This window comes from Haliaeetus albicilla, chromosome 2 (genome assembly GCF_947461875.1).
Source record: "Haliaeetus albicilla chromosome 2, bHalAlb1.1, whole genome shotgun sequence".
Taxonomy (NCBI): Eukaryota; Metazoa; Chordata; class Aves; order Accipitriformes; family Accipitridae; genus Haliaeetus; species Haliaeetus albicilla.
The window spans coordinates 69,349,278-69,373,098 of record NC_091484.1 but is presented as its reverse complement, the minus strand read 5'-3'; the positions used below and the strand labels follow the sequence as shown (position 1 = coordinate 69,373,098).

The 23,821-nt window shown below is 40.0% G+C and overlaps 1 protein-coding gene across 6 annotated transcripts in view; it reads right to left on the bottom strand.

The window, feature by feature from the left end:
• Positions 1–750: 750 nt before the first annotated feature.
• Positions 751–23,821, bottom strand: part of DIP2C (disco interacting protein 2 homolog C) — a 336,675-nt gene continuing 313,604 nt past the window's right edge. For all 6 annotated transcript variants that reach the window (XM_069778160.1, XM_069778161.1, XM_069778163.1 and 3 more), the window contains 5 exons: positions 14,759–14,816; positions 12,038–12,112; positions 10,744–10,918; positions 8,782–8,905; positions 751–3,901 (listed from right to left, as the gene is read on the bottom strand). In XM_069778160.1, coding sequence (XP_069634261.1) covers positions 3,649–3,901; positions 8,782–8,905; positions 10,744–10,918; positions 12,038–12,112; positions 14,759–14,816 — 685 coding nt within the window. In that variant the 3' untranslated portion in view covers positions 751–3,648. The remainder of the gene's footprint in view (positions 3,902–8,781; positions 8,906–10,743; positions 10,919–12,037; positions 12,113–14,758; positions 14,817–23,821) is intronic.

The window sequence follows — 23,821 nt, the reverse complement described above, 5'->3', positions numbered from 1 at the left end:
TGGGATTTTATACCCTGAACTTCTTGGATGGGCTGCCAAAGACATGAGGCCTAGGAATTTCACCCTTTGAAATCCCATTTGGAAAATCAGAGCTATGGCCAAATCTCTTCTCTGGGGATGCTGCTACTCAGCAGCTGGCAGCCAGCTCTGAAACAGGTATTTTTGGAAAAGGCCAATGGAAATAGGCAGATCGCATTTCCTGGTGGTTTTATCTGGTCGTCCAAGGCTTCTGAATTGATACAGACGTTCTAGCCCACATGTGTGACCAAGCAGTTACCCACATATTTCCACTGGCAGAAAGCTCCAGCAGAGATGAAACATCTGGATCAATAACTTAAGTAAGTGACTGATTAGTAGTATGTTGGTACCAAGACCTTGCAACAAAAGTGATAAGTGACAAATTTGAGGAGTTTTACAGTACTAATGCTTGTTATTGCTTCTCACAAAATGTTACCAAGCTTACAATAATCTTTACACTTTCAGCAAAAATGTGAACAGTATATTTGAATATATTAAAAAGAATTAAAAAAACATTTCACAAAAAACATTTGTTGCCATATGAAAGTCTTTCAGCAATAAATGCCCACACCAGTATTTAAACATTGTTAAAAGTATAATGATTTGTACTAATAAATTATGCAACAAGAGAGGTAAACAAAATAAAATTACAGTATAGCTCTCCATGTTCCTCCACTGAGCGTTTGCAGCTCTCGGAAGCTCCATTTTAGGTGACTAATTAAGAAACCGATATTTTCAGAGCAACAAAAATAAAAGCTTTTATTTGTTCATTTGAATATAAAACAGGCGTTATCACAGATGTACAAAGCGTACTGGTGGTTTAACATACAAGAAGGTTGCTGTCCTTTGCACATAAAAATTTTTGTTTGAAACTGTGATTGGCTGAGTTACATGAATTTCTCTAACCAGTCACCACACTCTATGAAATAACGCTGCTAACATTCAACTGATAAAAGGGACAGTCTTCCCTTGGGTAAAGTGTCAAGCAGGATTAAATATATATAATAAACAAGCACCATGAGGAATCTGCTCCTGTTTGATTAGTTTTGTGTTTAAATGTTCATTGTGTACCCTCTTTTTTTGTGCATGTGCATCAAGTTGATTACATGGTTTTGTCTGACTCCAAAAGCACAAGGTCACAAGACAAACATTTTATACATTCTCATGAATGGTTTATCTACAGTACAGTTTCTAATACAGAACAATCCTTCTTTATTGCTCAGTCTGATGGTGCTTAAATGTTTCCTTCCTTTTGCTTGCACAACAAAACCAGAAACTCAGTTTATCATTTCTCTTAACTCAGGATTTAACAACCACGGATGACAGGTTGCAGAAGAGAGCTGTTATTAACTGCGTTTCACAACTGCATTGCAGTTCTTTTATTCTCTACAAATGCAAAGTTGACTTCGTGAAGGTTAAAGTGATGCTTTGAACGACAGCGAGATTTGTTTTGCAGTACTGAGATCAGCGATAGCAGGACTTCACAAGTTAGTTCACACACTGCAATTATGTTTGTAATCAATCAACATCTTGTCTGAAACCTTACAACAACTTGCCATTAAGAACAGATTTTATTCTTTTTAGGGAGCAGAAGATGAATTTGACAAAATATAGGATTGGTCTGCAGAGCATGAATAGGGTTATTCACAGGACAGTGAAGGCAGAAAGGATGGTCTGAAAGAAAACGCGTCTGACATGGCAAGATGCTCTGTACTGTACATGCAGACTAAAACGTCCCTACCTTTTAAAAAGATTTTAAACACCCAGCATTGAGACTCCCTTATACGTGATATAAACATGATTACATTTGCCCTGCAACAATCTTAGTCATGCATATCCGGTAATGAGAGCCAGCACATGAACGTCATTTGGGACAATAAGAAAAGCATTCTTGGACTGCAGCTGGTAAATCCCACTCTTGATCACAAACAGGTCAATTCAGTTACAACCACATGAAGGAAGGGGAAGATTTTAAAAAAAGGGGTACGGGGTGCAGGGAAGACAACAGAACTGGGGAATCAAACCTCTTTTTTATCCAAAGGTAGTAAAATGAAGGCAGCTGTGATGCATGTTTTCCTACTCTTCTCCCGTGATGGCCTCAGATCGGAGACCGCGGGACTCCTCCGTTCTTTAAACAGGCAGATCGGTTCCTCTGATGTTTTAATGCGTTTAGGGACTAGTTAGCAGATGCACGATTCGTGCCAAAACGGTTGTAGTGACTGTACGCTCCTCTGTGTTAAGGAATAAATTAAAGACCATCGAAACAATCGTTTCCTGTAAATGTAAACTGGATGCATTGGCCACCGAGCTATGTGTCCTAGCTGAGAGGCAAATTGATAACTCTGTGCAAATAACCCCAAAACTTTTCCTTATAGCAATAAAAACACCAACTAAAACAATGAAAAAAATTGTGCAACAAAGTTCTGCAGCTAGACAACAGTGCTATTCCTCAACCTGCCTTTTCTAAGTCTAACAAGTGTATGCACATGCCAGCACGAATATTTATTGTTGCCTCCATGGCAAAGAAAAGAAAATTATTGTAGTGCATTTTTAGTCTTAAATTCATTCACTGCCTTAAAGGCAGCAATAATTCCACTTGCTGGTATCTAGAGGATTCTTTTCGACAGGGATACTTAGCAATCCAGGATTGCTTTTTTTTTTTTCTTCAAAAAATTTGTGAGTAACATTTGATTATCTACAGTGGGAGACACCATGCAAGTGACAAGTACTGCATTTTAAACTTTAAAATCTTTTGTCATTAGTGAATTTATATTTCATATATATATATTTGATGTGATACTATCCACTCAAGATAATACAACACTTTTTTATATTAGCAAACATTTCAAGAGTTTAATATTCTTGAATGTTTTTCTCTTTTATACTTCTAAAGAGATCAAAATAAATTAAACGTTTTGTACATAATTACAGAAGAAGTAGTTAACTTATTTTATCTTTTTAGTTTAGTACAAAGATATTTGCAAGTTCATTGCCGAAATACACCTTATTTATAAATTTCTTCCATTATAACGCTAACAGCAAAGGCTTTGGCCTTTGGGCTTTCCAGCATCTCCAACAGAAAGCTGCAAGATCTCTGATTGAAAGGTGCTACTTTGGGTATTCTCCTCGTACCACTACGTAGTTTCCTAACATGTGGGATCTAAAATGGCTTAAGTTAGTAATGGATCTGTATTCATCAGCTTTTTATGACATATTAAAACAAATGAAGAAAACAATTATTTGTATTAGTATGCAAATTGTTTTAAAAGAATCCATTTGGAGGGCAGAATAAAAAAAAAAATCTACTTCAGCTTACTTAATGTAAAATACAAAGCCACATTTACTCAAAAAGCAGTATTGTCCAATAAGCAAAAAAAAAAAAAAAAGTTTAAAATGGGCTTTTCCAACACACTGAAGGGCCTTACCCCATAGTCCTTCTTTTTTAAAATTTAGTGGTAAAAGAAAACATTTCACATTTTATTTCCTGCCAATCGTGACTGCTTTGAAAAGTCGTAATAGAAACAGTTCCATTCTGATGAGTGTCAGCATCTTATCTGCACACTTTTTTAGTGGACACCAAAAAATTTTATACATCTATAGTAAAGTCCATGGAAGCTTTAAGGTACAAGACTACATGTTGTAGGCCACATAGATGGGATCTAGCTGGTCTGCCAAAAATCCATCTCGTAGGTGCATACGTTGTTTCTCTCCACGGGAGTTGATAGGAATTACACCAATGTCCACAACCACCACCACCCCTACAATCAGATAGTGTTCCTCCAGGACCACGTTAGTGACCAAAGGAACCAGGTCCAAAGCTTCTTGCTCCGATCCATCCAGCTCAACCACAACAACCAATAAATTTGTCCAGGTAAACACCGCACTGGAATGAAAGAAAAAATTAGTATTAATGGTGGGGTTTTTTTACCCATTTCATTTTTTTCCCTTTTCATTCTGCCTTGGGTTACCTTTTGTTTCACAAAGTGTAAGTAGCAAGCGAGAACATGTCTGCAGGCAGGGGCAGAAGAACAGCCCCACTAGCTCTCACTTTAATATTGCTGCAATACTAAGTATTGGGCTAAACTTCCCAGAAACTCAAGTCTAATCCCTGCCTGTCATGTAAGGAGGTAGTTCCCTTGGAAGCCAGAGAACTGTCACAGTGCTGCTGTGTTCATGAAGGCATGCGTGAGCAATGTGTGGGTGGAGGTGTCTTCGCTGGAGTTTTTTGAAGAGCAGCCCAGAAGAGCAAAGGAGGTTAAAAGAGGCGGCACCAAAAGGAACAGCAGGAACATAGTCCGAGCTGAAAGATCTTTGGGATAAACTCTGCCGAGCGAAGGGGTGCGGAGCCCTGTGAACATTTAGACAGCATACTGCAGGCTGCACGAAGGTCCCCGGGTGGCCAGGGAGGTGACTTCCTCACTTGCACGGTGCTAGGCAAAAATGGCTACGTGCCTTCTGGACTGGACTGGCTGCTGTCCAGGCAGGTCAGAGCTTAGCACAAAAGAGCTGCGATTCTTCTGGACCAACTGGTTTACACAGAAATAAGCAGTGTCTCCATCTGTTTTATTTCGGCTGTGTTTTATTTCTGTTGGGCTTAAGGGGACAGGAGTTTTTACATTCCTTACTAATGGGTGAGATGGTCAAGGGAACACCTTTATCACCAGTATCTCCTCTTTACTAAAAGAACTTCGTAAAACCCCCAAATTTTGCTTAAGCCCTTGAGCCGAAGCAGGTAAATTTTGGTTTCTGCTACTGGGCATCTTTTCTGGCTACGGATAATGCATTTATCCTTCCAAATCTGGAGGCTGGGAGGGTATGCAAGTCTGGTGTATGCTTCACTCCATCCTCCTCCCCACCTCTCAAATGCCTCCAAAGCCTCTGAAGTCTCACAGGAGGTCAGCAGGACTGAGGCTCCACAAAGAGCAATCTCATTCTTCCTTGCAGGTGTTTAAGACACAGACGATGGTTATTTCTTTCTCTAACTTACTCCATAGCATAAATAATAATATTCTACACATGTAACTCATACATCAAACCCTGTACTTTACTCTCCTTTACCTTATAAAATCACTGGATAATTTTCCAGAAGTGTCTCAAGCATATGCATCTTAAAGTTAGAATATATTATGTATATAAGCCAACTTCAAAAAGAGCTGCTTATCCTAAGGTTGATACTTGACTGAGACAGAAGTGCACTGTTTTAGTCTACTAAGACAATTCTGTAAATCCCTGTACTTTGGAAACATATCTTACTTTGCCCAAAAGTTAGTCATGAAAATGTGCTCTGTGTTGATGCTTAACAGAATGGATTTTAGGAGAAAAGTACTTACTATTAAAAAAAAATTCATTTTCAGATCCTGCTGAAGTACTAGTTGAATTCTTATGTGCTTATTGATCTGGAAAACTAATGGGCAGCCAAAGCAAGGCTGTGCAGGCTTTTGACTTAGTACTGCTATGAAACGAATTTTAATTTGTAATTATGTTTTCACAGACATTCTAGTAAGTTTTGATTGATGCTGAATATTAGCAAAGTGAAATATCAGTCTGCACGGGTGACCATCTCCAGAGAGGCCCTAAAATTTTTATGGATTGCTGTACAAACATCTAAATTAGTATTATATATATTTTAACAAAAAAGTCTGGGGAGGTTTTATTAAAATATAAGTTAGCACTTGAAACCATGCCTTAAATATACTGTTGGGAAAGCAATTAATGACAAGATTCAGGAGCAGGTCCCTAAAACATGGCTTAGGAGAAGTTAGTTTGTCTGGGTTCAGAAGACTGATTCCCAAAACCTTCATGAAGCTTCTATTAAGTCCTAGAGCCACTGACACTTCTAAGAGGGTTTCAATTTAATTTAAAACTCATTTCTTATGTCATGCTTCTAACTCACTGCTGACCACAGTAAGTAAAAGGAAATATTGCCCTTTATGTTCTCACCAGCTGAGATGAAGATATATTGGCCAGCACTATCACTTATGAATACATTAACTTTCTAGCCCTGATGAATAAAAACCCAACCAAACCAAACCAGAAAACTAGGGACCCAGGAAGGCTGCACTTTCTCATGAAATTATGGAGTCACACCCAACAGATGCAACACAGCCAATGCAGCCAATGCACTGATCTGGGAACGGCCCCTCTTGCTGCTTCCATCCCACCAAATGCTTCAGGAAAAGCAAGAAGTTGTTGAAACACCTCCAGAAGAGAAAGAGGCCCATAACGTTTTTCTTCTCCAAATACCTTGTGTAGCTTTACCTATTTGTCATTATGCAGAGAGAGAAAACCACTTCTTAGCAAATTCCAGGAAGCTATGTTCTGTTCCTCTTTCAAGGGTTTGAAGTTTAAATGAGTTAACAATGTGCTTTAATTAAAACACATATACATACATTATTTCTCAAGATATTTTGCAGTATCAGAAACAATTTAAAAAATGTCTGCTGTAGTTACACATCATAATAAAACCAGACTGTGCCACTCTTTTCATTTGTTACGTACTGAGACACAGGAGGTCTAGAGTCAGCAGTTGTTGATTTTGTGCTCAAATTGCTTAAGACACAATAATAATTTTAAATGACCTTTTAGATCTGATCCTCAATGACAGAAGTTGCACAGCAGGATCACGTGTCAGTCAACAAGTCACCACCTTCCTCAATATTGTTAAATGTTACAAAATAAGCATGTGTTTTTTGGAAGCTGAGGCTATTTTTAGAAACTATTGACTGGACATTCCCAGTATCTTTGTTTGCAATAGGTAATGATGCAGTTAAATCCTTAATGGGTCATTGTAACCAAAACAACAGCAGCCTCCACCAAGAACAGAGGCTCATGCCCCTGTCCAAAGAAAGGCATATACGAAGTATATATAAAAAGAAAGATTTAACTGGCTATTATTTTGTCAAGGAGTGTTTCACAAAGACAAGAGGATCTCTAAGAGAAGCTGAAAGAGAAGTTAAGTGAGAAAAGTCAAGGCCAGTCATGACTAGGACTATGAATGAAAACTCCACGATGGTCGCTTGAGAGAGCTATTGGGCTGAGCACTGGTTAGGAAGACATTGGGAACCATGAGCAAACCAGATGTTGTTGCTCCAAACTACTGTGTGTCCATTTTCTGCAGGGACCACATCAGAGAAATACCTAACTCATTAGCAATCTCTTTTCTTTGAGGAAGAAACAACCCTCAAGACTTTCAGGTTTTGCCTTTAGGCAATAGTACAGTATGTTTTCTGAGATCTTACTCATGTGCCTTATACATTATCACCCAACTACTGGGAAGAGTTAAGGCACTGAGAATTATTTGCATGTACTTCTACCTTCTTGCAGAAATTCAGTGGCCTTTTTCTTTGGTCCTCTCAGCTTACCCCAACCCTTTTTTAGTTGCCAGTATCCCACTCATGATATCCATGATAATGGAAGGAAAAGGATCCTCAAAGTGTTCTCAGTGGACTTGGAATAAGGAACATAATTTAAGCATTTTTTGGCCACTGAAACCCATAATGACCATTTCTGCAGTGTGATATGGCTACTTCATTCACTGCCCATGAGCTCACACTTTGAGGACACACAAATCTCTTGACAAACAGGTACTGACGAACACATCAATTTATGAATCTGTGGCCATCTTATAACAGACCTGTCCCTGAACAGCTTGATCTGAAAACTTTCCATCCACTGCTGATAATGATCTGACACATTTTCAAGGAGAATTTCACAGTATCCTTAAAGTGTTCACACTGGTCTATATGAGGACATAGAATCTGCCACTCCTTGTAATGGCTAGCTGGCACAAGACCATACCAGCAGTAATGATGCTCTAGGGAGGAGAAAATAAGGCAAAATCTCAGTTACAGTCAGCCAAACAATTAACTACCTTAGTTTTAACAGATATTTAAGAATAAAAGCAAGGTGTTTTGACCAAAGAAACCAGTCTGGTCACTGTGCTTCAATTATTAAGTTTACTGCTCCAGGCCACACCTTTGCAGCCAGGTTTGAAAAGAAAAATGGAGAGTCAGATCTTATCCTCACTAAATTGCTCTGGCTGTTGCGACAGGTTCGTTTTGGTTGAAAGGAGAAGAGCTGAGCTGAGGTTATATCAAAACAAAACAACTACCTGACTCAGTTTTCTGATGCAAGAATAATGAAAAGCAATTTGTTCTCATGTCGGCCTCAAGAAATGATTACCTGCTGTGTGCATTTGATGATGTGATACATTGATTAAGACAACATCATTATTAACTCATTGATTTACTGCTTCAATTTCCATTGTGACCTTGATTTGATCACTGCTTGATTTATTAATAACCAATTCAAAAGTAACAGTGTGCTCACTAATAAAGTTTATTAGTGTGTTCATCTATTTGAAATGTTTGCTTGCTTACTCCTTCTGATAACAACACTCCTAAAGCTTGAACTCATACCAGTTTGCTTTTCCTGGTTAGAATATAAATCTCAAACTCCAAGAAACAGCTACCAACCTACCTGAGAGCTGCTTGGCTCTCTCAAATTAAGTTTTAATCCTTCACTTGTACTTAAAACCATATTAAAAAAGAAACATATTGAATGATCCTAGCAGAAAACAGTCCTTCCTGATTAAATCTGTTTGTGAAAAGTTTCATCCTAACGACATATTTACAGCTGGGTTATAAATCCTATGACCATCCTGACAGGCCATTTCCTGGATCAACTGCAATATCCCAGAAAAAACCCCAAACATTATAGGTATTTCAGCTTTATATAAGGGCCCTGGTGTTATATAATCCTTACCATTCTGTGATGCTCTTGTGTGCTCTAATTACAGAGGTTTCAATATCAATCGGATGGTATCTCATCCCTCGTAACTCCATGGCTTCATCTAATGCACCCACAACATAAAGTGCATCATGGCGTTCTGGTTGTAAGGAACAAAAATGTTAATGATTCTATTCTCCAGTACATTAAATTACAAAAATGTTCACATTAATAAATAAGTAAAATAAGCATAACACTTATAAGTTATCCTTGAATTTCTGAAACCCTAAAGTGATTTCTGAACTAATGAGAATTTTTCATTCCTGAAGTGCAATGCAGAGCAGAAAGCAGAAGGAAGGCAGGCAGAAACACTATTCCCATTTGAAGAACAGAAAGGTGGAAGTCTTTATCCAAAGACAGTGGCATAAATTCCCGTTTTTCTCCTAGGTGCATGCAGAACAAACTCATTCTTTTTTAAGGCCCCCTGTATAGGCAATAGGCTTTGTTTCTCTCTCTTTCTTTTGAAGGAGTAAGGATGGATTTGACCCTAACAGTATGGATGATATTCTTCCAGTAGCTTTGAGATGGTCAGTACTGATGCTTCAGATGTATTACAAAGGTGTTTATCAATAAACAATATTGTGCTATGTGCCAGATAGCAAATTGCTCATTCAGACAAATGGCAAGCTCTGGAGCGTAATGCTCTTATAGTACAAATTTTTACTGACTGAAGAAATAAATGAGGCTGAAATGACGCTTTTTAAAAGATATTAGGCTGATAATAAATGACTGCATGTTATTCATAACGAAAAAATATTCACTAATAGACTTAAAAGCAGATAACTGGCTCATTTTACATTAATTCAGATAGTTGCATGGTGGTAATGTAGTGGCAATATAACCTCTGCCAGTAATAAAGGGCAGAGAGCGTTCTGCACTGGGAGCTAAAAGTGGGAGGAGAACAGAGACTTAGCCAGGAGAAGATTTAAGCCATTTGGATACTTAAGTTGCCATATCCTCAGAGAATCCTGAATTTGCTCAAGGCTGGGCTATCATTATGAAATCAAAAAAAGCCTCCACAAAGGAAAGTAAATCTCTTCAGGAGGATGCTAACATAAGGACACAGGCAGCAGCTGTAATCCACGGTGATTACTAAAATGCTTTCAGATTTAATGAATTCACTCTTTGGCTGAATAGCGGCTATTCTAGTTGCACTGACACCGGGGCCCTGGGATCACTCCTGGAGGTGCTCGCAGCATTGCTAGAAACCATACTTTGCCAACAGCCTCGACTGCCACCTCAGCCAACCACCGCTTGTGGCACTGTGCTCTGCAAAAATCACAGGGAAGTAACGTTTCCCCAAGCAGAGACTTTGTGTGCCTGGCAGTGCTGGTTTGCTAACATGTGTACACAAGGAATGTCATAAAAACAAGTAACAAAATCCTGTACCTTCGCAACAGAAACCCAAACACCACATAGCTTCTCCTGCAGGCTACTGCTTGTATTATATTTCGGTAACTGTCCCCGCAGGTTTAAAGACAGGGAAATTTGAGAAATGGACAGCTTCTGTAAGTAAGTTTATAACAAAGGAATTATCAAAGAAGGTGGTCGTCACAGGAGGGACAGGGCTCGGGCTCACAACAAGGTTTTTCCTATCTGCACAAAGGCATTCCTGCAGATATGACTGCGAGTGCAAATGATGGCATTTTAAGCTGCATTCCATCTTTTTCAAGCTGAAGCACTTGGCACATTAACTATGCCAAAAGATCACTGGTGGAAGGGATTTATAGCACCTGAGGTTCAGCAAAGGAAAAGCAACTGTTTCAGCAGGGAAATCTCGCTCTCTGTTTTATTTTCTGATTATTTTAACTAAGGCCTTTTTGCAGTTCTACAGGTTTCACAGACTAAACACGTTGGGTAGCGCAGGCCAAGAGATGGTGTCAGCCTCAAAATAATCCAAGTTATGTGCATAGACCTAGATGATGAGAAACCTCTTACCTCCGTTTGCATCTGTGAGTTCTGTTCTTCTTAGGAATCCCAGATAGCCAGTTCGAGCCCAAATAGTCTGTGTGTCTCCAAAGCTGAGTCTTGAATTAAAATGATCTGATTGCAAAGATTCATCTCCATAGATGGTAAAATACCCACTGGCATTGTGAGTGCTGTGAACCCATATCTAAGTTAAAAGCAATTATACTGGTATTAATTAAAGTAGCTTTCCAGAATGAAGCATTGTTGAAAATTTTTGCTGCAAATATTTTTAGTCATAGCTAAGTAATACCATAATGCCTTTTAACACTGTTTCTGAACCCGTAACTGACCCAGTTTTAGGCGGAGAGACCCCAGTCTAACCTCACTGAAGTCAGAGTGCAGATCTGAGCTGTGCCTGGGGGAGAGGGACGCTGGACTCATGGCTGCAGGGATACCTGTTTTGCAGCCCTCTGGCCCCAGGTTAGCCAAAGACCTGCACAGCCTCCTTGAACGGCTTAGCTAGCCTTGAGGTCTGCTTGGTTATGGCAATTTTCAGAAGAGCCTGTAGACCACGGTGCTCTTTCCATAGTCCCCCACGTGTGGTTCAGTTTATTTACTCCAGCAGGGATCCTCCATGAACACCAGACAGACAGATTATTTTAAAGGGTGAGGCCAGGGACCCTCACCTATGGAAAAGGATTAATTTCATCTAACTCAAGGCATCACGGAAATATTTACGATTTCATAGTAATGAAATCTTGCAGGTGAATCTCACAAATTAGACTGTAATTTTAATTATGACTAAGCAAATTTTTCATTTGGTTAATTTGATCTTTAATTGCTCACTGAAAATAACATTTTTTTCTCTCTAGAAACATAAAATTGGAAAAACATATAGCCTTGCTCAACTCAGCTAATAAAAGTAGTCAATGTGTTGAAGCACAGTGATTATAAAGAGAATAGCACTAGAAAATACCATCTAGCTGATATTAGACTAATCAATAAACTTATTTTTTCATCTAAATTTCCATCAGAATTAGTGAAGCACCAAGTAGAAAATACAGTTAGAAAAAGCAGATTTTTTTCAATTTTTTAACAAACTTGAGCTATTATTAGTATTTATCAGGTATGTTACAAGCAATTTTAATAATGATACAAATATCATGCTACATACTTTATAGACTATAAGGATCTGTAGAATCCACAATTTTCTTAATCGGGCATTTGATAAGATGTATTACAGGAAACCACTGGCATACACGATGATAGCTTTATCTCTGCAATTTCATTCAGAGCATACACAGGTTAAGTTTTCATGACTTACCTCACCAAGATGAGAATCTCCTAAGGGTCCCTTTGTTTCTGGATTAGCAATAATGATACGTACTCCTGGGAGGATCTATTGAAAGAAAACATGAGGCAGTCAGAAAGCAGATACCGGCTTATGCAATCATATGCTGACTCTTCGTCCCCAAAAAACCTTCATTAGAAACTAGAAGAAATCCTTAAAAAGTTAAAGTAGACTTATAACATAAAAAATTGAAATAGTCCATAGATGTAATAAATTCTGAGATATCTGGGAAAAGCTACAAAACCTCTTCTCTTTGTGAAAGCTGAACAGCTTCCATCATTAAAAACTCCTCAGAAATCAAATGTTCACCTACAATACAAAAATCCTACCAAATGGCCCAAGTCCCTCTGAGACTATATATTAGAATAGAACCCCCCCCCCTGCTATCCACATGAAACTTTGGCCTGAAACAAAAACAAAGCCAGAGGCACCATGCAATCTTCCCAGAACGAGGCCCTACCAATAACTGCATGTAATGGACGTTCAACCACTACAGAGATGGGCAGATGTTAAACCTCAAAACAGAAAAGGGAGCATCCTCTGATCATGAGTGCTTCCAAAGCTATGGTTAGAAAGCTTTAGATGAGCATCCACAGCATCAAGGGGCAGCCAGTGAGCAGGGACTGCCTCGGTGGCTCAGTGCAGCAGCGATGGCACCTCTCCTTTCTCCCAAAGGCAAAGCACACTTAGCAGTAGACCTCGGTCACTGGCACGTGGCCAGGCAGAGTGGTCAGGGACAGAGCTAAGAGCAGCACCCATATCTCTGTGTGCCAGTCCTATGTCCTCACCCTGTCTCCACAGTGATGCCGCCCACCAGGGACTGTCCCTCTGCAGGTGATCACTAGCCTATGAGTACAACGTTGGTCATCTGACACCAGCTGTCAGTGGAGGTGGGCCTACATCAATAAAACTGCCTTTACTAGTGGCACATTTGTTGGCTGTTTCAAGAGTGAGATGTGGAGGATGAAATGCTTTTTGCATAAAAGAGGAAGATACAGCTTCTGAAAGAGCAGTAATGCATCAGTTACCATCCTCGCAATGATCCACCCAAGGGTACTGAGGGAGCTGGCAGAAGTGCTCACCAAGCCACTTCCAATCATCTATCAGCAGTCCTGGCTAACCGGGGAGGTCCCAGCTGACTGGAGGTTAGCAAATGTGACGCCCATCTACAAGAAGGGCCAGAAGGAGGATCCAGGGAAATACAGGCCTGCCAGCCTGACCTTGGTGCCGGGGAAGGTTATGGAGCAGATCATCCTGAGTGCCATCACATGGCACGTACAGGACAACCAGGAGATCAGGCTCAGTCAGCATGGGTTTATGAAAGGCAGGTCCTGCTTGACCAACCTGATCTCCTTCCATGACCAGGTGACCCATCTAGTGGATGAGAGCAACACTTTAGTAAAGCCTTTGACACCGTTTACCACGGCATTCTTCTGGAGAAACTGGCTGCTCATGCCTTGGATGGGTGTACGCTTCGCTGGGTCAAAAACTGGCTGGATGGCCAGGCTCAAAGAGTTGTGGTGAACGGAGTTAAATCCAGTTGGCGGCTGGTCACAACTGGTGTTCCCCGGGGCTCCATACTGGGGCTGGTTCTGTTTAATATCGTTATCAATGATCTGGACAAGGGGATCGGGTGCACCCTCAGTAAGTTTGCAGATGACACCAAGTTGGGAGGGAGGGTTGATCTGCTCGAGGGCAGGAAGGCTCTACAGAGGGATCTGGACAGGCTGGATCGATGGGCTGAGGCCAATTGTATGAGGTTCAACAAGGCCAAGTGCCGAATCCTGCACTTGGGTCACAGCAACCCCATGCAGCGCTACAGGCTTGGGGAAGAGTGGCTGGAAAGCTGCCTGGTGGAAAAGGCCCTGGGGGTGTTTGTCAACAGCCAACTGAATATGAGCCCGCAGTGTGCTCAGGTGGCCAAGAAGGCCAACGGCATCCTGGCCTGTATCAGAAATAGTGTGGCCAGCAGGAGCAGGGAGGTGATTGTTCCCCTGTACTCATCACTGGTGAGGCCACACCTCGAGTCCTGTGTTCAGTTTTGGGCCCCTCACTACAGGAAAGACACTGAGGTGCTGGAGTGTGTTCAGAGAAGGGCAACCAAGCTGGTGAGGTGCCTGGAGCACAAGTCTTATGAGGAGCGGCTGAGGGAATTGGGGTTGTTTAGTCTGGAATAAAAGAGGCTGAGGGGAGACCTCATCGCTCTCTACAACTACCTGAAGGGGGGTTGTAGTGAGGTGGGTGTCGGTCTCTTCTCCCAAGTAACAAGCAATAGGACAAGAGGAAATGGCTTCAAGTTGTTCCAGGGGAGGTTTAGATTGGATATTAGGAAAAATTTTTTCACCAACAGGGTTGTCAAGCATTGGAACAGGCTGCCCAGGGAAGTGGTGGAGTCACCACCGCTGGAGGTATTTAAAAGACATGTAGATGTGGTGCTTAGGGACATGGTTTAGTGGTGGACTTGGCAGTGTTAGGTTAACGGTTGGACTCGGGGATCTTAAAGGCCCTTTTCAACCGAAATGATTCTATGATCTATGATCATGCTGTAACCTCAACAGTAAAGAAAGGTCTTCAGTCTGCACAGCTGATAAAGCCTTCCTCAACACTACATTCGCTCAAAAAATTAACAGAAATGGAAATCTACTGAAAATATTTACCATGAAAGATATGTTTAACTCTTCTTTCAGTACTTACTTTTCCTGACTCCATGAGTGGCAAACTATGTGGAGATCCTCTTTCTACTAAACGAACTCTGTAAAATACATGTAAAAATAATATGCATAATACATGGCTGCATTTATTTGCTTTTCCTTAACATTTATTTCTAAAAGGAATAGTTAATGGTCACAGAGATTAATGTTATTTTTGGAACAGATGAAGCTTATATCCTGTAGAACATAATCTGGCCCAATATTTAATCTTAGTCAAGACTTATGGCTGGGAAAATAATGAAAAAAAGATGTGTGTGAACATTTTCTTAAATATTAAATTCTTCAAATGTAGTTGGTGCCTTTTATTTATTTTTGATAGACTTTTGTAAATGGAATTCCATGCATAAATTTATTCACAACAAGGGGGATCTAAAATTTTGATTTCCCACAAGAACATCATAAATGCCAGGGCACAGACAGAAAAGCATGTGAGCTGAGTGAGCAACCACATTCCACGAGTAAAATCAAAGTCAGACTGAAGTTAACTCATAACCTGGCCTCAGCTTCAAATCTGCATTTGCAATCTTTTAATTATTTTCAATGGACAGTGGTTGATAAACATTTTAATATTAAAAAAAAAATCATTTAATGAAAAATGTTATTACTGCTGAGGTCAGACCGTTTCTCTGAGTGTAGCTTTCTGGTCTTCTCTCCTCCTTTCTTAGATAACTTATTTTCCCACTACAAGAACAGAAATGGCAGCTCTCCTTCAGTTGTATGATGGTCTGGAAGGAAATACCTCATTTAACCTTAGAAAAATAGCAGGTTAGAATGAAAGAGACTTTAAAGTCCTAAAATAGCCGGTGATCTCAGCCAGTAAAGGGTGAAGAAAATTTGGTAACATTTAGGCATTCCTGCATCCTAAGTGAGATAACTTAAAAGTTCTAACAGCCCATGAAAACCTTAAAATTCCCACTCCTGAACATTTTTCATAATCCACTTAACCAAGCTAAATCTGGACTTCTGTCAAAAGAGCTGTTCATACCTCTTTCTTCCCCTCAGCTCTGTGATTAGAAAGAAAAAAAAACCAACGTAAGATGCCTAAAAACCAACCCTGTAAAAAGTAAAGATGAAACATCAGAAGGGAGGAATACATAGCTAGGAACAGATGGGTGGAGAACTGGATCTGGTTAAACTGATCATAAAACTGCAGTCTGTTAGGAGCAGTCATGATAGATCTTTTTCGGACTGTTTTGAGGTCTTTTTACAGACAGAGTACCGCAGTGCTCAGTTTGGGAAAGGAGGGATGAGACACAAAGAGACCTCAGCTAGAGGTCCCTTTGGAGAAGAACAAAGCTTTGGCAAGTTCAGCCCCTAAACATAAAGGGAGATGGAAGAGAAGGAAAAATTTTTATTTTTTTTTTTTACTGTTTCTTTGCTCCAAAAGTCTTCTATAAAAGCTGGCACTGTTGAGGTCAAGGCAGGAATAGTGAATAGTGTTTTATCTGCAGTTCTGGGAAGTCTCTCAACCTTGATGAACAGGGCAGGGCTAAGCCCTAAGGCATTGCACATCAGTGTGAACAGTTCCTTGTACTAAGAGCAACAGATACAATCCAAATATCCAGCAATTTCAGACTGCTTTTCCAAGTCATTTTGAGGAAAAAAGGATGTAAAGTGCCCTACAAGGGCACTGCCTGGAGCAGGCATGGTTAGGCAGCTGCAGACTGATGTGCTCTCCTGCAAGATGCGTAATAGGAACTACCTTCCAACGTTTGTTCAACTGCCACAGAACTTGCAGGCAGTGCCTGAAGCACTAATTACCACTTCTGTGCGTTACCTTTAATGTTATAGTGTCCTTGTTTTACACTGTATTGCTCTCCTAAACCTCTGTTGTGTTACCGGTGTGCACATGCGCCCGTGTTTTCTATGTTTTCTGCTGAGCCTCCCACCAGGTGAAGAACAGTAGGGCCACCACTGGATTCACAGCAAAAGCAGTGAAGTTACAACATCCATCTTTTCAACCAGGGACACAGGTATGGGGCAGCAGAAAGCCAGGACACAGGAGCTTCACTGTAAGGTGTACATGCAAGGCTAAATTAATGCTACTCTATAAAGGGTATGTCTACATAAGCCACACTTGTGTTGCTGTTCAAATGGCAAGCCAAATCATAGATGTTTAGCAGTATGCAGCAAAGGCTTTAAAAACAACTCTGTGCATATGGAAACAAAATCAAATATTGCAGAAAACAGTTGTTAATAATGCCTGTATTTCTGCCTTTTTACATATATCTTTGTTCTGTAAAATCCCTGTTAGTGCAGAAATAGAAAATGCCTTTAACTGAGTTCTTCCAAACAACTGACACCTCCAATCTTTAGATACGTATTTGCAGACAGGTAACTGTTCTTAGAAGAACTAGCCGTCATTTCAGCCACTTGGTAGCTCCTTTAACAGACAGTGTTATCTCATTTATTATTTACCAACATTTGTCAAATAGAGAAAAATCTTTTAAAAAAGACAATTTAAAAAACCTCAGTCATAAGCACTGCTAAGAGTGAGGGTGTAACAAAGGTCAGGAAGTACTTTATTTGAATTTTAAGATTGGCTTAAAAAGAATTTGATTTGGATAACAGTAGCAAAAAACCTCTGGGGCAGGAAAAGTGTATGTCAGAGCTGTCCAGCTGCCCAGAGATACTGCTGGCCTTTGCTCCCTTCCTGTTATTAAGACATGCCTCAATGAAGTGTTGCTGAACTCCAGGCCTAGCAGAAATCACATATAATAAAGCTATACGCTCAACAGTCAGTGAAGTGACTACTGGAAATGAATCAACATTCATAATCTCACCATCTCTTTCCTCTTTGCTTTCAGCATCTGTGCTTCCCACCTTGTTCTTATTATCACAAGCATATTCTTCTAGTTCCCTTCTCCACCTATTTCCTTTAACCTCATCTGATTTTTTAGCACATGACGATCCAAAAGGCACAATTTCTCAGTTTCCAATTCTGTTAAACCTCTCCCACTCTGTGCTTTCTGCCTCACATCCCTACAGAGTTATCACGGCAGCACACTAAACATAGAGACAGTATTTCCTGGAGGTTTTCTGCAAGAGCCCTGTTAGCACTCAAAACTTGGACTCCTTTTTAAAAAGTTTCTGCTAAGCTCACAATCCATTTGGGAACATGCTGTTAAACCTCTAACAACTCTGAAATAATAAAAGATGTTTTGCCACAAAGAGACTTCAAAAAATAGAAGTAAAACATTAGATTCTGATGTTACCGACTCCTATGTGCATACTTAATTTTAAGTGCGTAATAGTCTTATTAACTCTACTGGGACTAGTACTGTGAATAAATTATGGACATTAGGCAATAATTTTTAAAAATAGTTTTACTGTGCCTCAGCATAAAATAATTCAATTGTTCCCACTCTTCCCCAAGAGATTTCCATTTTTCCACTGACAAACACAGACAGCAGACATGATTGAAAACTTCGCTTTCCCTCTTGAGTGAGCAGCATCACTATTGAGGCTGGTCTGGCAGGCAAGGTAAAAAGGCAGAGCACAGGGCCCATCAGACACTTGAAAAACAACGCCTTTGAATTACCCAGGTGATGCTGGCAAAGCAAGCCACGGCTTCTTACAGCCTTCTTAGGACAACGTTAGTAAAACTTCTCCAAATTCACAATCATAACGTGCTCCCAGACAGCAGAGGTCTAGAAAGGGCAAGTCCTGTTTCTCTGCAGTGCTTCAGCCATTCTTTGTTAGGATTGAAAACAATCTCTTACAAAGTGAGTACAGAGCCTTCCCGCTGCTTTCTGCTGCCTTCAAATCTTGCTGGGAAGGGCAGAGGAGAACATGGCAGTAGAGACAGCCTGGGCGAAGAGCCTGAAAATCAAGTGGATGGGAGAAGAATGCTGCCCTTGGGCATGAAAGCTACTTTTGCACCTTCTGGTGGTTTGCAGCCAAGCTGAGAGGGAAAACATTAATGAGTGACCCAATGTAGGGCAGACACAGAGTTTCTCTCCCACCAAAATGTCTCACTGGAGGGGAGAGGCAGAAGATATTGAAGAATCACTGCACTGTTACACAGCTATAAGCAATGACAATATGCAATGAATCTGTAGTATTTACATAGGACAGTATAGGAGAGTATAATTTTTAGATTTTTTTCACTGGTTCCTAAGAATTAATCTTTTTTTCTTAAAAAAATCTCTAACTGGAGCTGTACAGTTGAGAAAGCTGCCTGTGTTTCAAAGTCTGGCAACTGGGATTTAATAAGGAATGCAGCTACAATGCCAGTATGTGCTAAACTTCTTTTCTTGTTACAATTTAATACATTGGACAGATTTAATCTCCTTTAAATCAAACACTATAGAAAAGTAAGACTGAAATCTGATTTCAGAATGAAAACTGGCAAGCTATAACTAACTGGGCACTGTAATCACTGTGCAGCAAAGGGGATATCGAAATACAGTAACAATGTCTTTCTGCCCAACTGTCTTATGTGAAATTGCAAATTTTGTTTATGCTCCTCTTTAGATCTGGTCCGTTCGGTGATGAAAACTCTCCAAAATATATTCCACAGCTTGCTAGTATTTTGCACTAATCAGGGAGTTTGTCAGCAGAGCTATTAACTATTGCTTTGGGAATCTGCAGGGGCTGGAGCATGCAGAGTGGTACTAACAAATGTTACAATGCCAAAACTGGGCAAACCTTCAAAGCTGGCTGTGCTGTTGCTCTGAGAAAGACTTTGGATTCTGTGATTCTAATAGAGATGGAAAGAAGCTATGAGGTCATCCAAGTCTTGCTCCTTGCCAAAAAAAGACTGTTCCCTGCAGTGCACTTTCGAGTGCTTTGTCTACTCCTGTTACAGTATTTCAAATGATGGGGCTTCTTCCACTTCCCTTCAGAGTTTATTTCTTAGCTGAATGTATTTCATAGTCAGGAACCTTTTTACTCTGCAATGCTTGGCACAAACTGTTCTTAGCTTCCTCTTGTTATTTCTAACTAGCTCTCCACGTCCAATTCAAAGGAGTTTTTCCCACCATCCCCTTTCTTTTTAAAAATAACTCAGCTAAAGAGTTTGCCTTTTACCCTAACACTTGGCCAAACTCCACATCTTCAACTTTTTTCTTTCCTTTATAGGCATTCCCACAAGCTGAGCCATGGTAACTGCCCTCCTCCTCCTTGCCAATGTGCCAGAATCTTCTGCTGTTAGCCAGACTTGGGCACTGAAGCACTGCACCTTCCATCATCTCAAGCTCTTATTTCCCTGTCTATCCTACTGACCCTTCCTCCTGTCTTGAGCAGTCTGTTCTCACACCATGTCACTTTGCAGCCATGCCAGCTTAGAAGTCCAGCTTTTTGGTTTCTTTAATACTAGCTATTTTGCACACTAATTTCTTTCAGTCGCTGTTTTGGGATGCTGCCGCTTTTGAAAACCTTCAGCAACAAAACCTAGAGGAAACCAGATAGGATGCAATGGAGGAAACCAGATAGGATGTGATGCACATATAACCTAATATATATTGAAAATACACTGTATATAAGTCCTCTCCTTGCCATAGCCTTTCCGTGGCAGAAAGAAACAGCCAATGGTCTCTCTGGTTTCATTCCAGCCCTATTTCTTTAGTTTTCCTGCTGATTGTCATCTTACATTAGAAGTTGAGCTTGTGGGGAAAAAGTGGATATTTTCTTACCCTGCAAGAAACTGATGTTTTGAAAATTTTTGTGTATTACACTGGAACAAAAAAGTCAAATATGGAAAGAAGCTGTAAACGGAATCTGAAAAAAAAAAAAGTTGCAGGTCAGAAAAAGAGGTTACTTATGTTTAGTGTTTCAGGTTTTTTATTTTGTTTTGAAACGTACTCTCCAAACTGAAAATGCTTTAACCACTATCATGAGCAAAAATTCAACAGTTAAAGTAGGGTATTTTGGCCACTTTGAGAATTCTAACTTTTTCCTTAAGCTGAAAAAGATCCGTCAAATCTGACTCTTCTGTTTTCAACACAACGGTCTTTTCTGGTGAAAAAAGACAACCACCTAATCCATTAGAAATTTTAGCCAAAATCTAATTGTAAGGCATTTAATGCCAGAGAGCACATATGCTTTCATGTAGCTATATCCACAGCACAGTGATTACCCAGTTCTGACTCAAATGGCTGGGAACTATTGCCATGAACTACTGCCATCATCAACACCTTTCAGATATATATTGCTGTCTGATGTTGAGATGGTGCCTGGGTAAGACTGATGGTGGGAAAGGGCTGAGGCAGCCTGTTGTGATTTTCTTTACTTAGAAGAAAGATGGGCACTGTAGGTAACAGCAGGATCCTGGACTGGGGTCAGGCATCTTTCACACTCAAGACATTCAGCGCAACTTCTCTTTAATCAAACAGTAAAATATTTCTACACAAACTATACCAGAATTTACAAGTCAATGAACTCATTCTACCAAAAATGGAAATATGGATCAAAGAACATAAGCTCTGCCTTCCAGAATGACATACCCAGTTCAAATAGCCAGATCAGAAAAGGAGGAAAATGGCATAGCTGAACACTTAGGCTGAAGGAAAAATCTAGATAATGAAGAAGAGTTTCCCTGCATCATCCTGGTTTCCTCAGAGCAGTTTTCCTCCCATCACATGACAAATTCAGATAATGGATAAATACAACCGAGACTGAAAAAGGGAGTGTTGGATTGAGGCAACCTTTAGCCAACAAAATTGAAAACCATTAAATCTTCTATATGTCTAGGATGTATTTTAATCCTGTTAATTCAATAATCAACAAGTTCAGTTAAAGAATTAGCATTAAATCACTTCCTTTAAGGTAAAGACTTTTCTTCTCTATAAACCTAAATTACACTTCATGTCCCAAATTCCCTGAGGTCAAAAGCAAACAGCTTCTAATCCGTCAGATGGCTGAACAAATAAGCAGAAAAGTTACACAAGGATCTAACACAGTTCAGAAAGTTGCAAAGGGATCACAGTGAGGCAGAACTCTGGTTCAGGAAGGGAATATTCAAAGCTTCAGAGATTAAAAAAGTAACAGGAATTTTAAGACATAAGACTATGGGAATACGTAAAAAAACTAAGCTATGTTTATGTCTGTTTTCAACCTTGGAGTACTTTAAAATGTTCAGCTTTCATTGTATGTGAACTACATTAAATTTCTTTAAATTAACTTTGCACATCGTGTAAAGTACAACACGCAACTATTTCAAGTGAATGCAGTGGACCAGGACTCTGGAGAATTTGGTCTCCCTCCTGGCCCTACCTCACACCTGCGGTGAGCCATCAGGCACACCATCACCCTTCTCTGTGCTTCAGGTTCATATTTGCAAAAACAGGCATAATGCTGCTATCAGCTATTATCTTTTTATTTAGATTACAAACCTCCCAGGACACAGTGTTTATCACTAATTGTTTTTACAGCACTTTTCATAATCACAATTGTATTCTGATGATTCTGTTTAATGCAATAAGCTTTTTCTACTTCATAACACTTTATCTTCCCAGTTCTAATTGAGAAAAAGAGACTCCACCCATAGGGAAAACTTTCATTATAACAAACTGGGGATCTGAAAACATCCTCATCTAATCGAATTAGCTTATTTGTTGTTAACAAACGACAGAAATAATTTTAGCTTCCCCAATGCAATATTCATATTCTACGTTCACACAATGTAACCAAAGGTGGAATTTCTGAAATCAAGTCATTCTCTTTCACCTGTCCCCTTATCTTGCTACAACCTTCAAAATTCACACCACCAGCTGATTCACCCCGAATTTTTGGGGAAGAACTTGCAGAAAGTTCCCTCTCCTTAACAACCACCAGGGACATTTCCTGCGCATAGAAATCTTCAACACACGTAGCTATTTTTTCAGTTTAATTAAAACTGCAGATTACCACTCTGAAGAAAAGGTCAGTGCTGCCAACAAACAGCAGTGCCTTATACACCTGAAGGCACCGAAAATGGACTGTCCTTTTCACAGGCTTATTGGGAACCCTGGCTCAGCTTCACAAGACTCTTCACATAAGTAAGCTCATCTGCAAACAGACACTTCTAGTATATGCAATATCAAGGATATGTGAGGCTTGAAGCAACATATTAAGAGGTATTGAAGAGAGCCATTTAAGAAGATATTACATTTCTAACCAACTTAGTGACAGATCCTTATATAAATAAAGGATGCTTTTACTGTTTTTCAGAGCTCTCCTTCCCAACACTAACCATTCAGTATTCCTACAGCCAGAGACTCCATTGATGACAGGAGCCAAACTAGTGCCTGAGGCTAGCAAAGCTGGGGCGGGTCCCAAAGGTGACAGAGCCCATTTCCCAGGAGTAACCACCAGCACAGCACCCTCTGCTGAATTATCTGTTGCAAAAAACTGTCAGCGTGTGGGACAGCAAAGGCCCGCAAAGGCTGGCAAGAGAAGAGGGGAAAGAAAAGAGGGGTGGAAAGCACTTAGGAAGCTCCATCTCATAGCATACCACAGTCCATGGCTTGGTCTGCATGAAGCTACAAAGGCTCGCTCCAAATTTTACATGTATTCATTAAGTATTTTTCCTTCAAAGCAGATGTCTCTATTGTGAAATGCACTCTAAGGTAGCAGTACGGGAAAGCAGCGCTTTTTCCTCCACTACTGAAACAGTAAATGTACTCTGTTGATCACTTTTGGCATTTTGAAATCATCACTGTTTCGTGCTACATTAGTAGTATATACCATAATGAGGGAAAGAAAGCAAATTACACTTCAGAATATACTACCTGTACAAACCAAATACATAATAGATTTTATGTGTAAAGAAAATGGAAGAATGAAAATTGCTTTTTTTAAAGACATTCCTGTAACTGTATGGTTAGACTCAAGGCAAACTCTGGGAGAGAGAAAGAAAGAAGTATGGCTTGTAGGGAAAAAAAAATAGATTTTTTAACAAATCTTCCTCAGAAATGTGAGCAGTCAGCTTGCTTAACCAATTACCAGCTTCTGTAAGTAGCATGACTGAAAGAGAAGGACCTGTAACACCAAAGAAACTCAGTATACTCTGAAATGGGAGATCCCTTTTTTTTAACAGCATCAGACATTCTTCAGGAATAAAAAT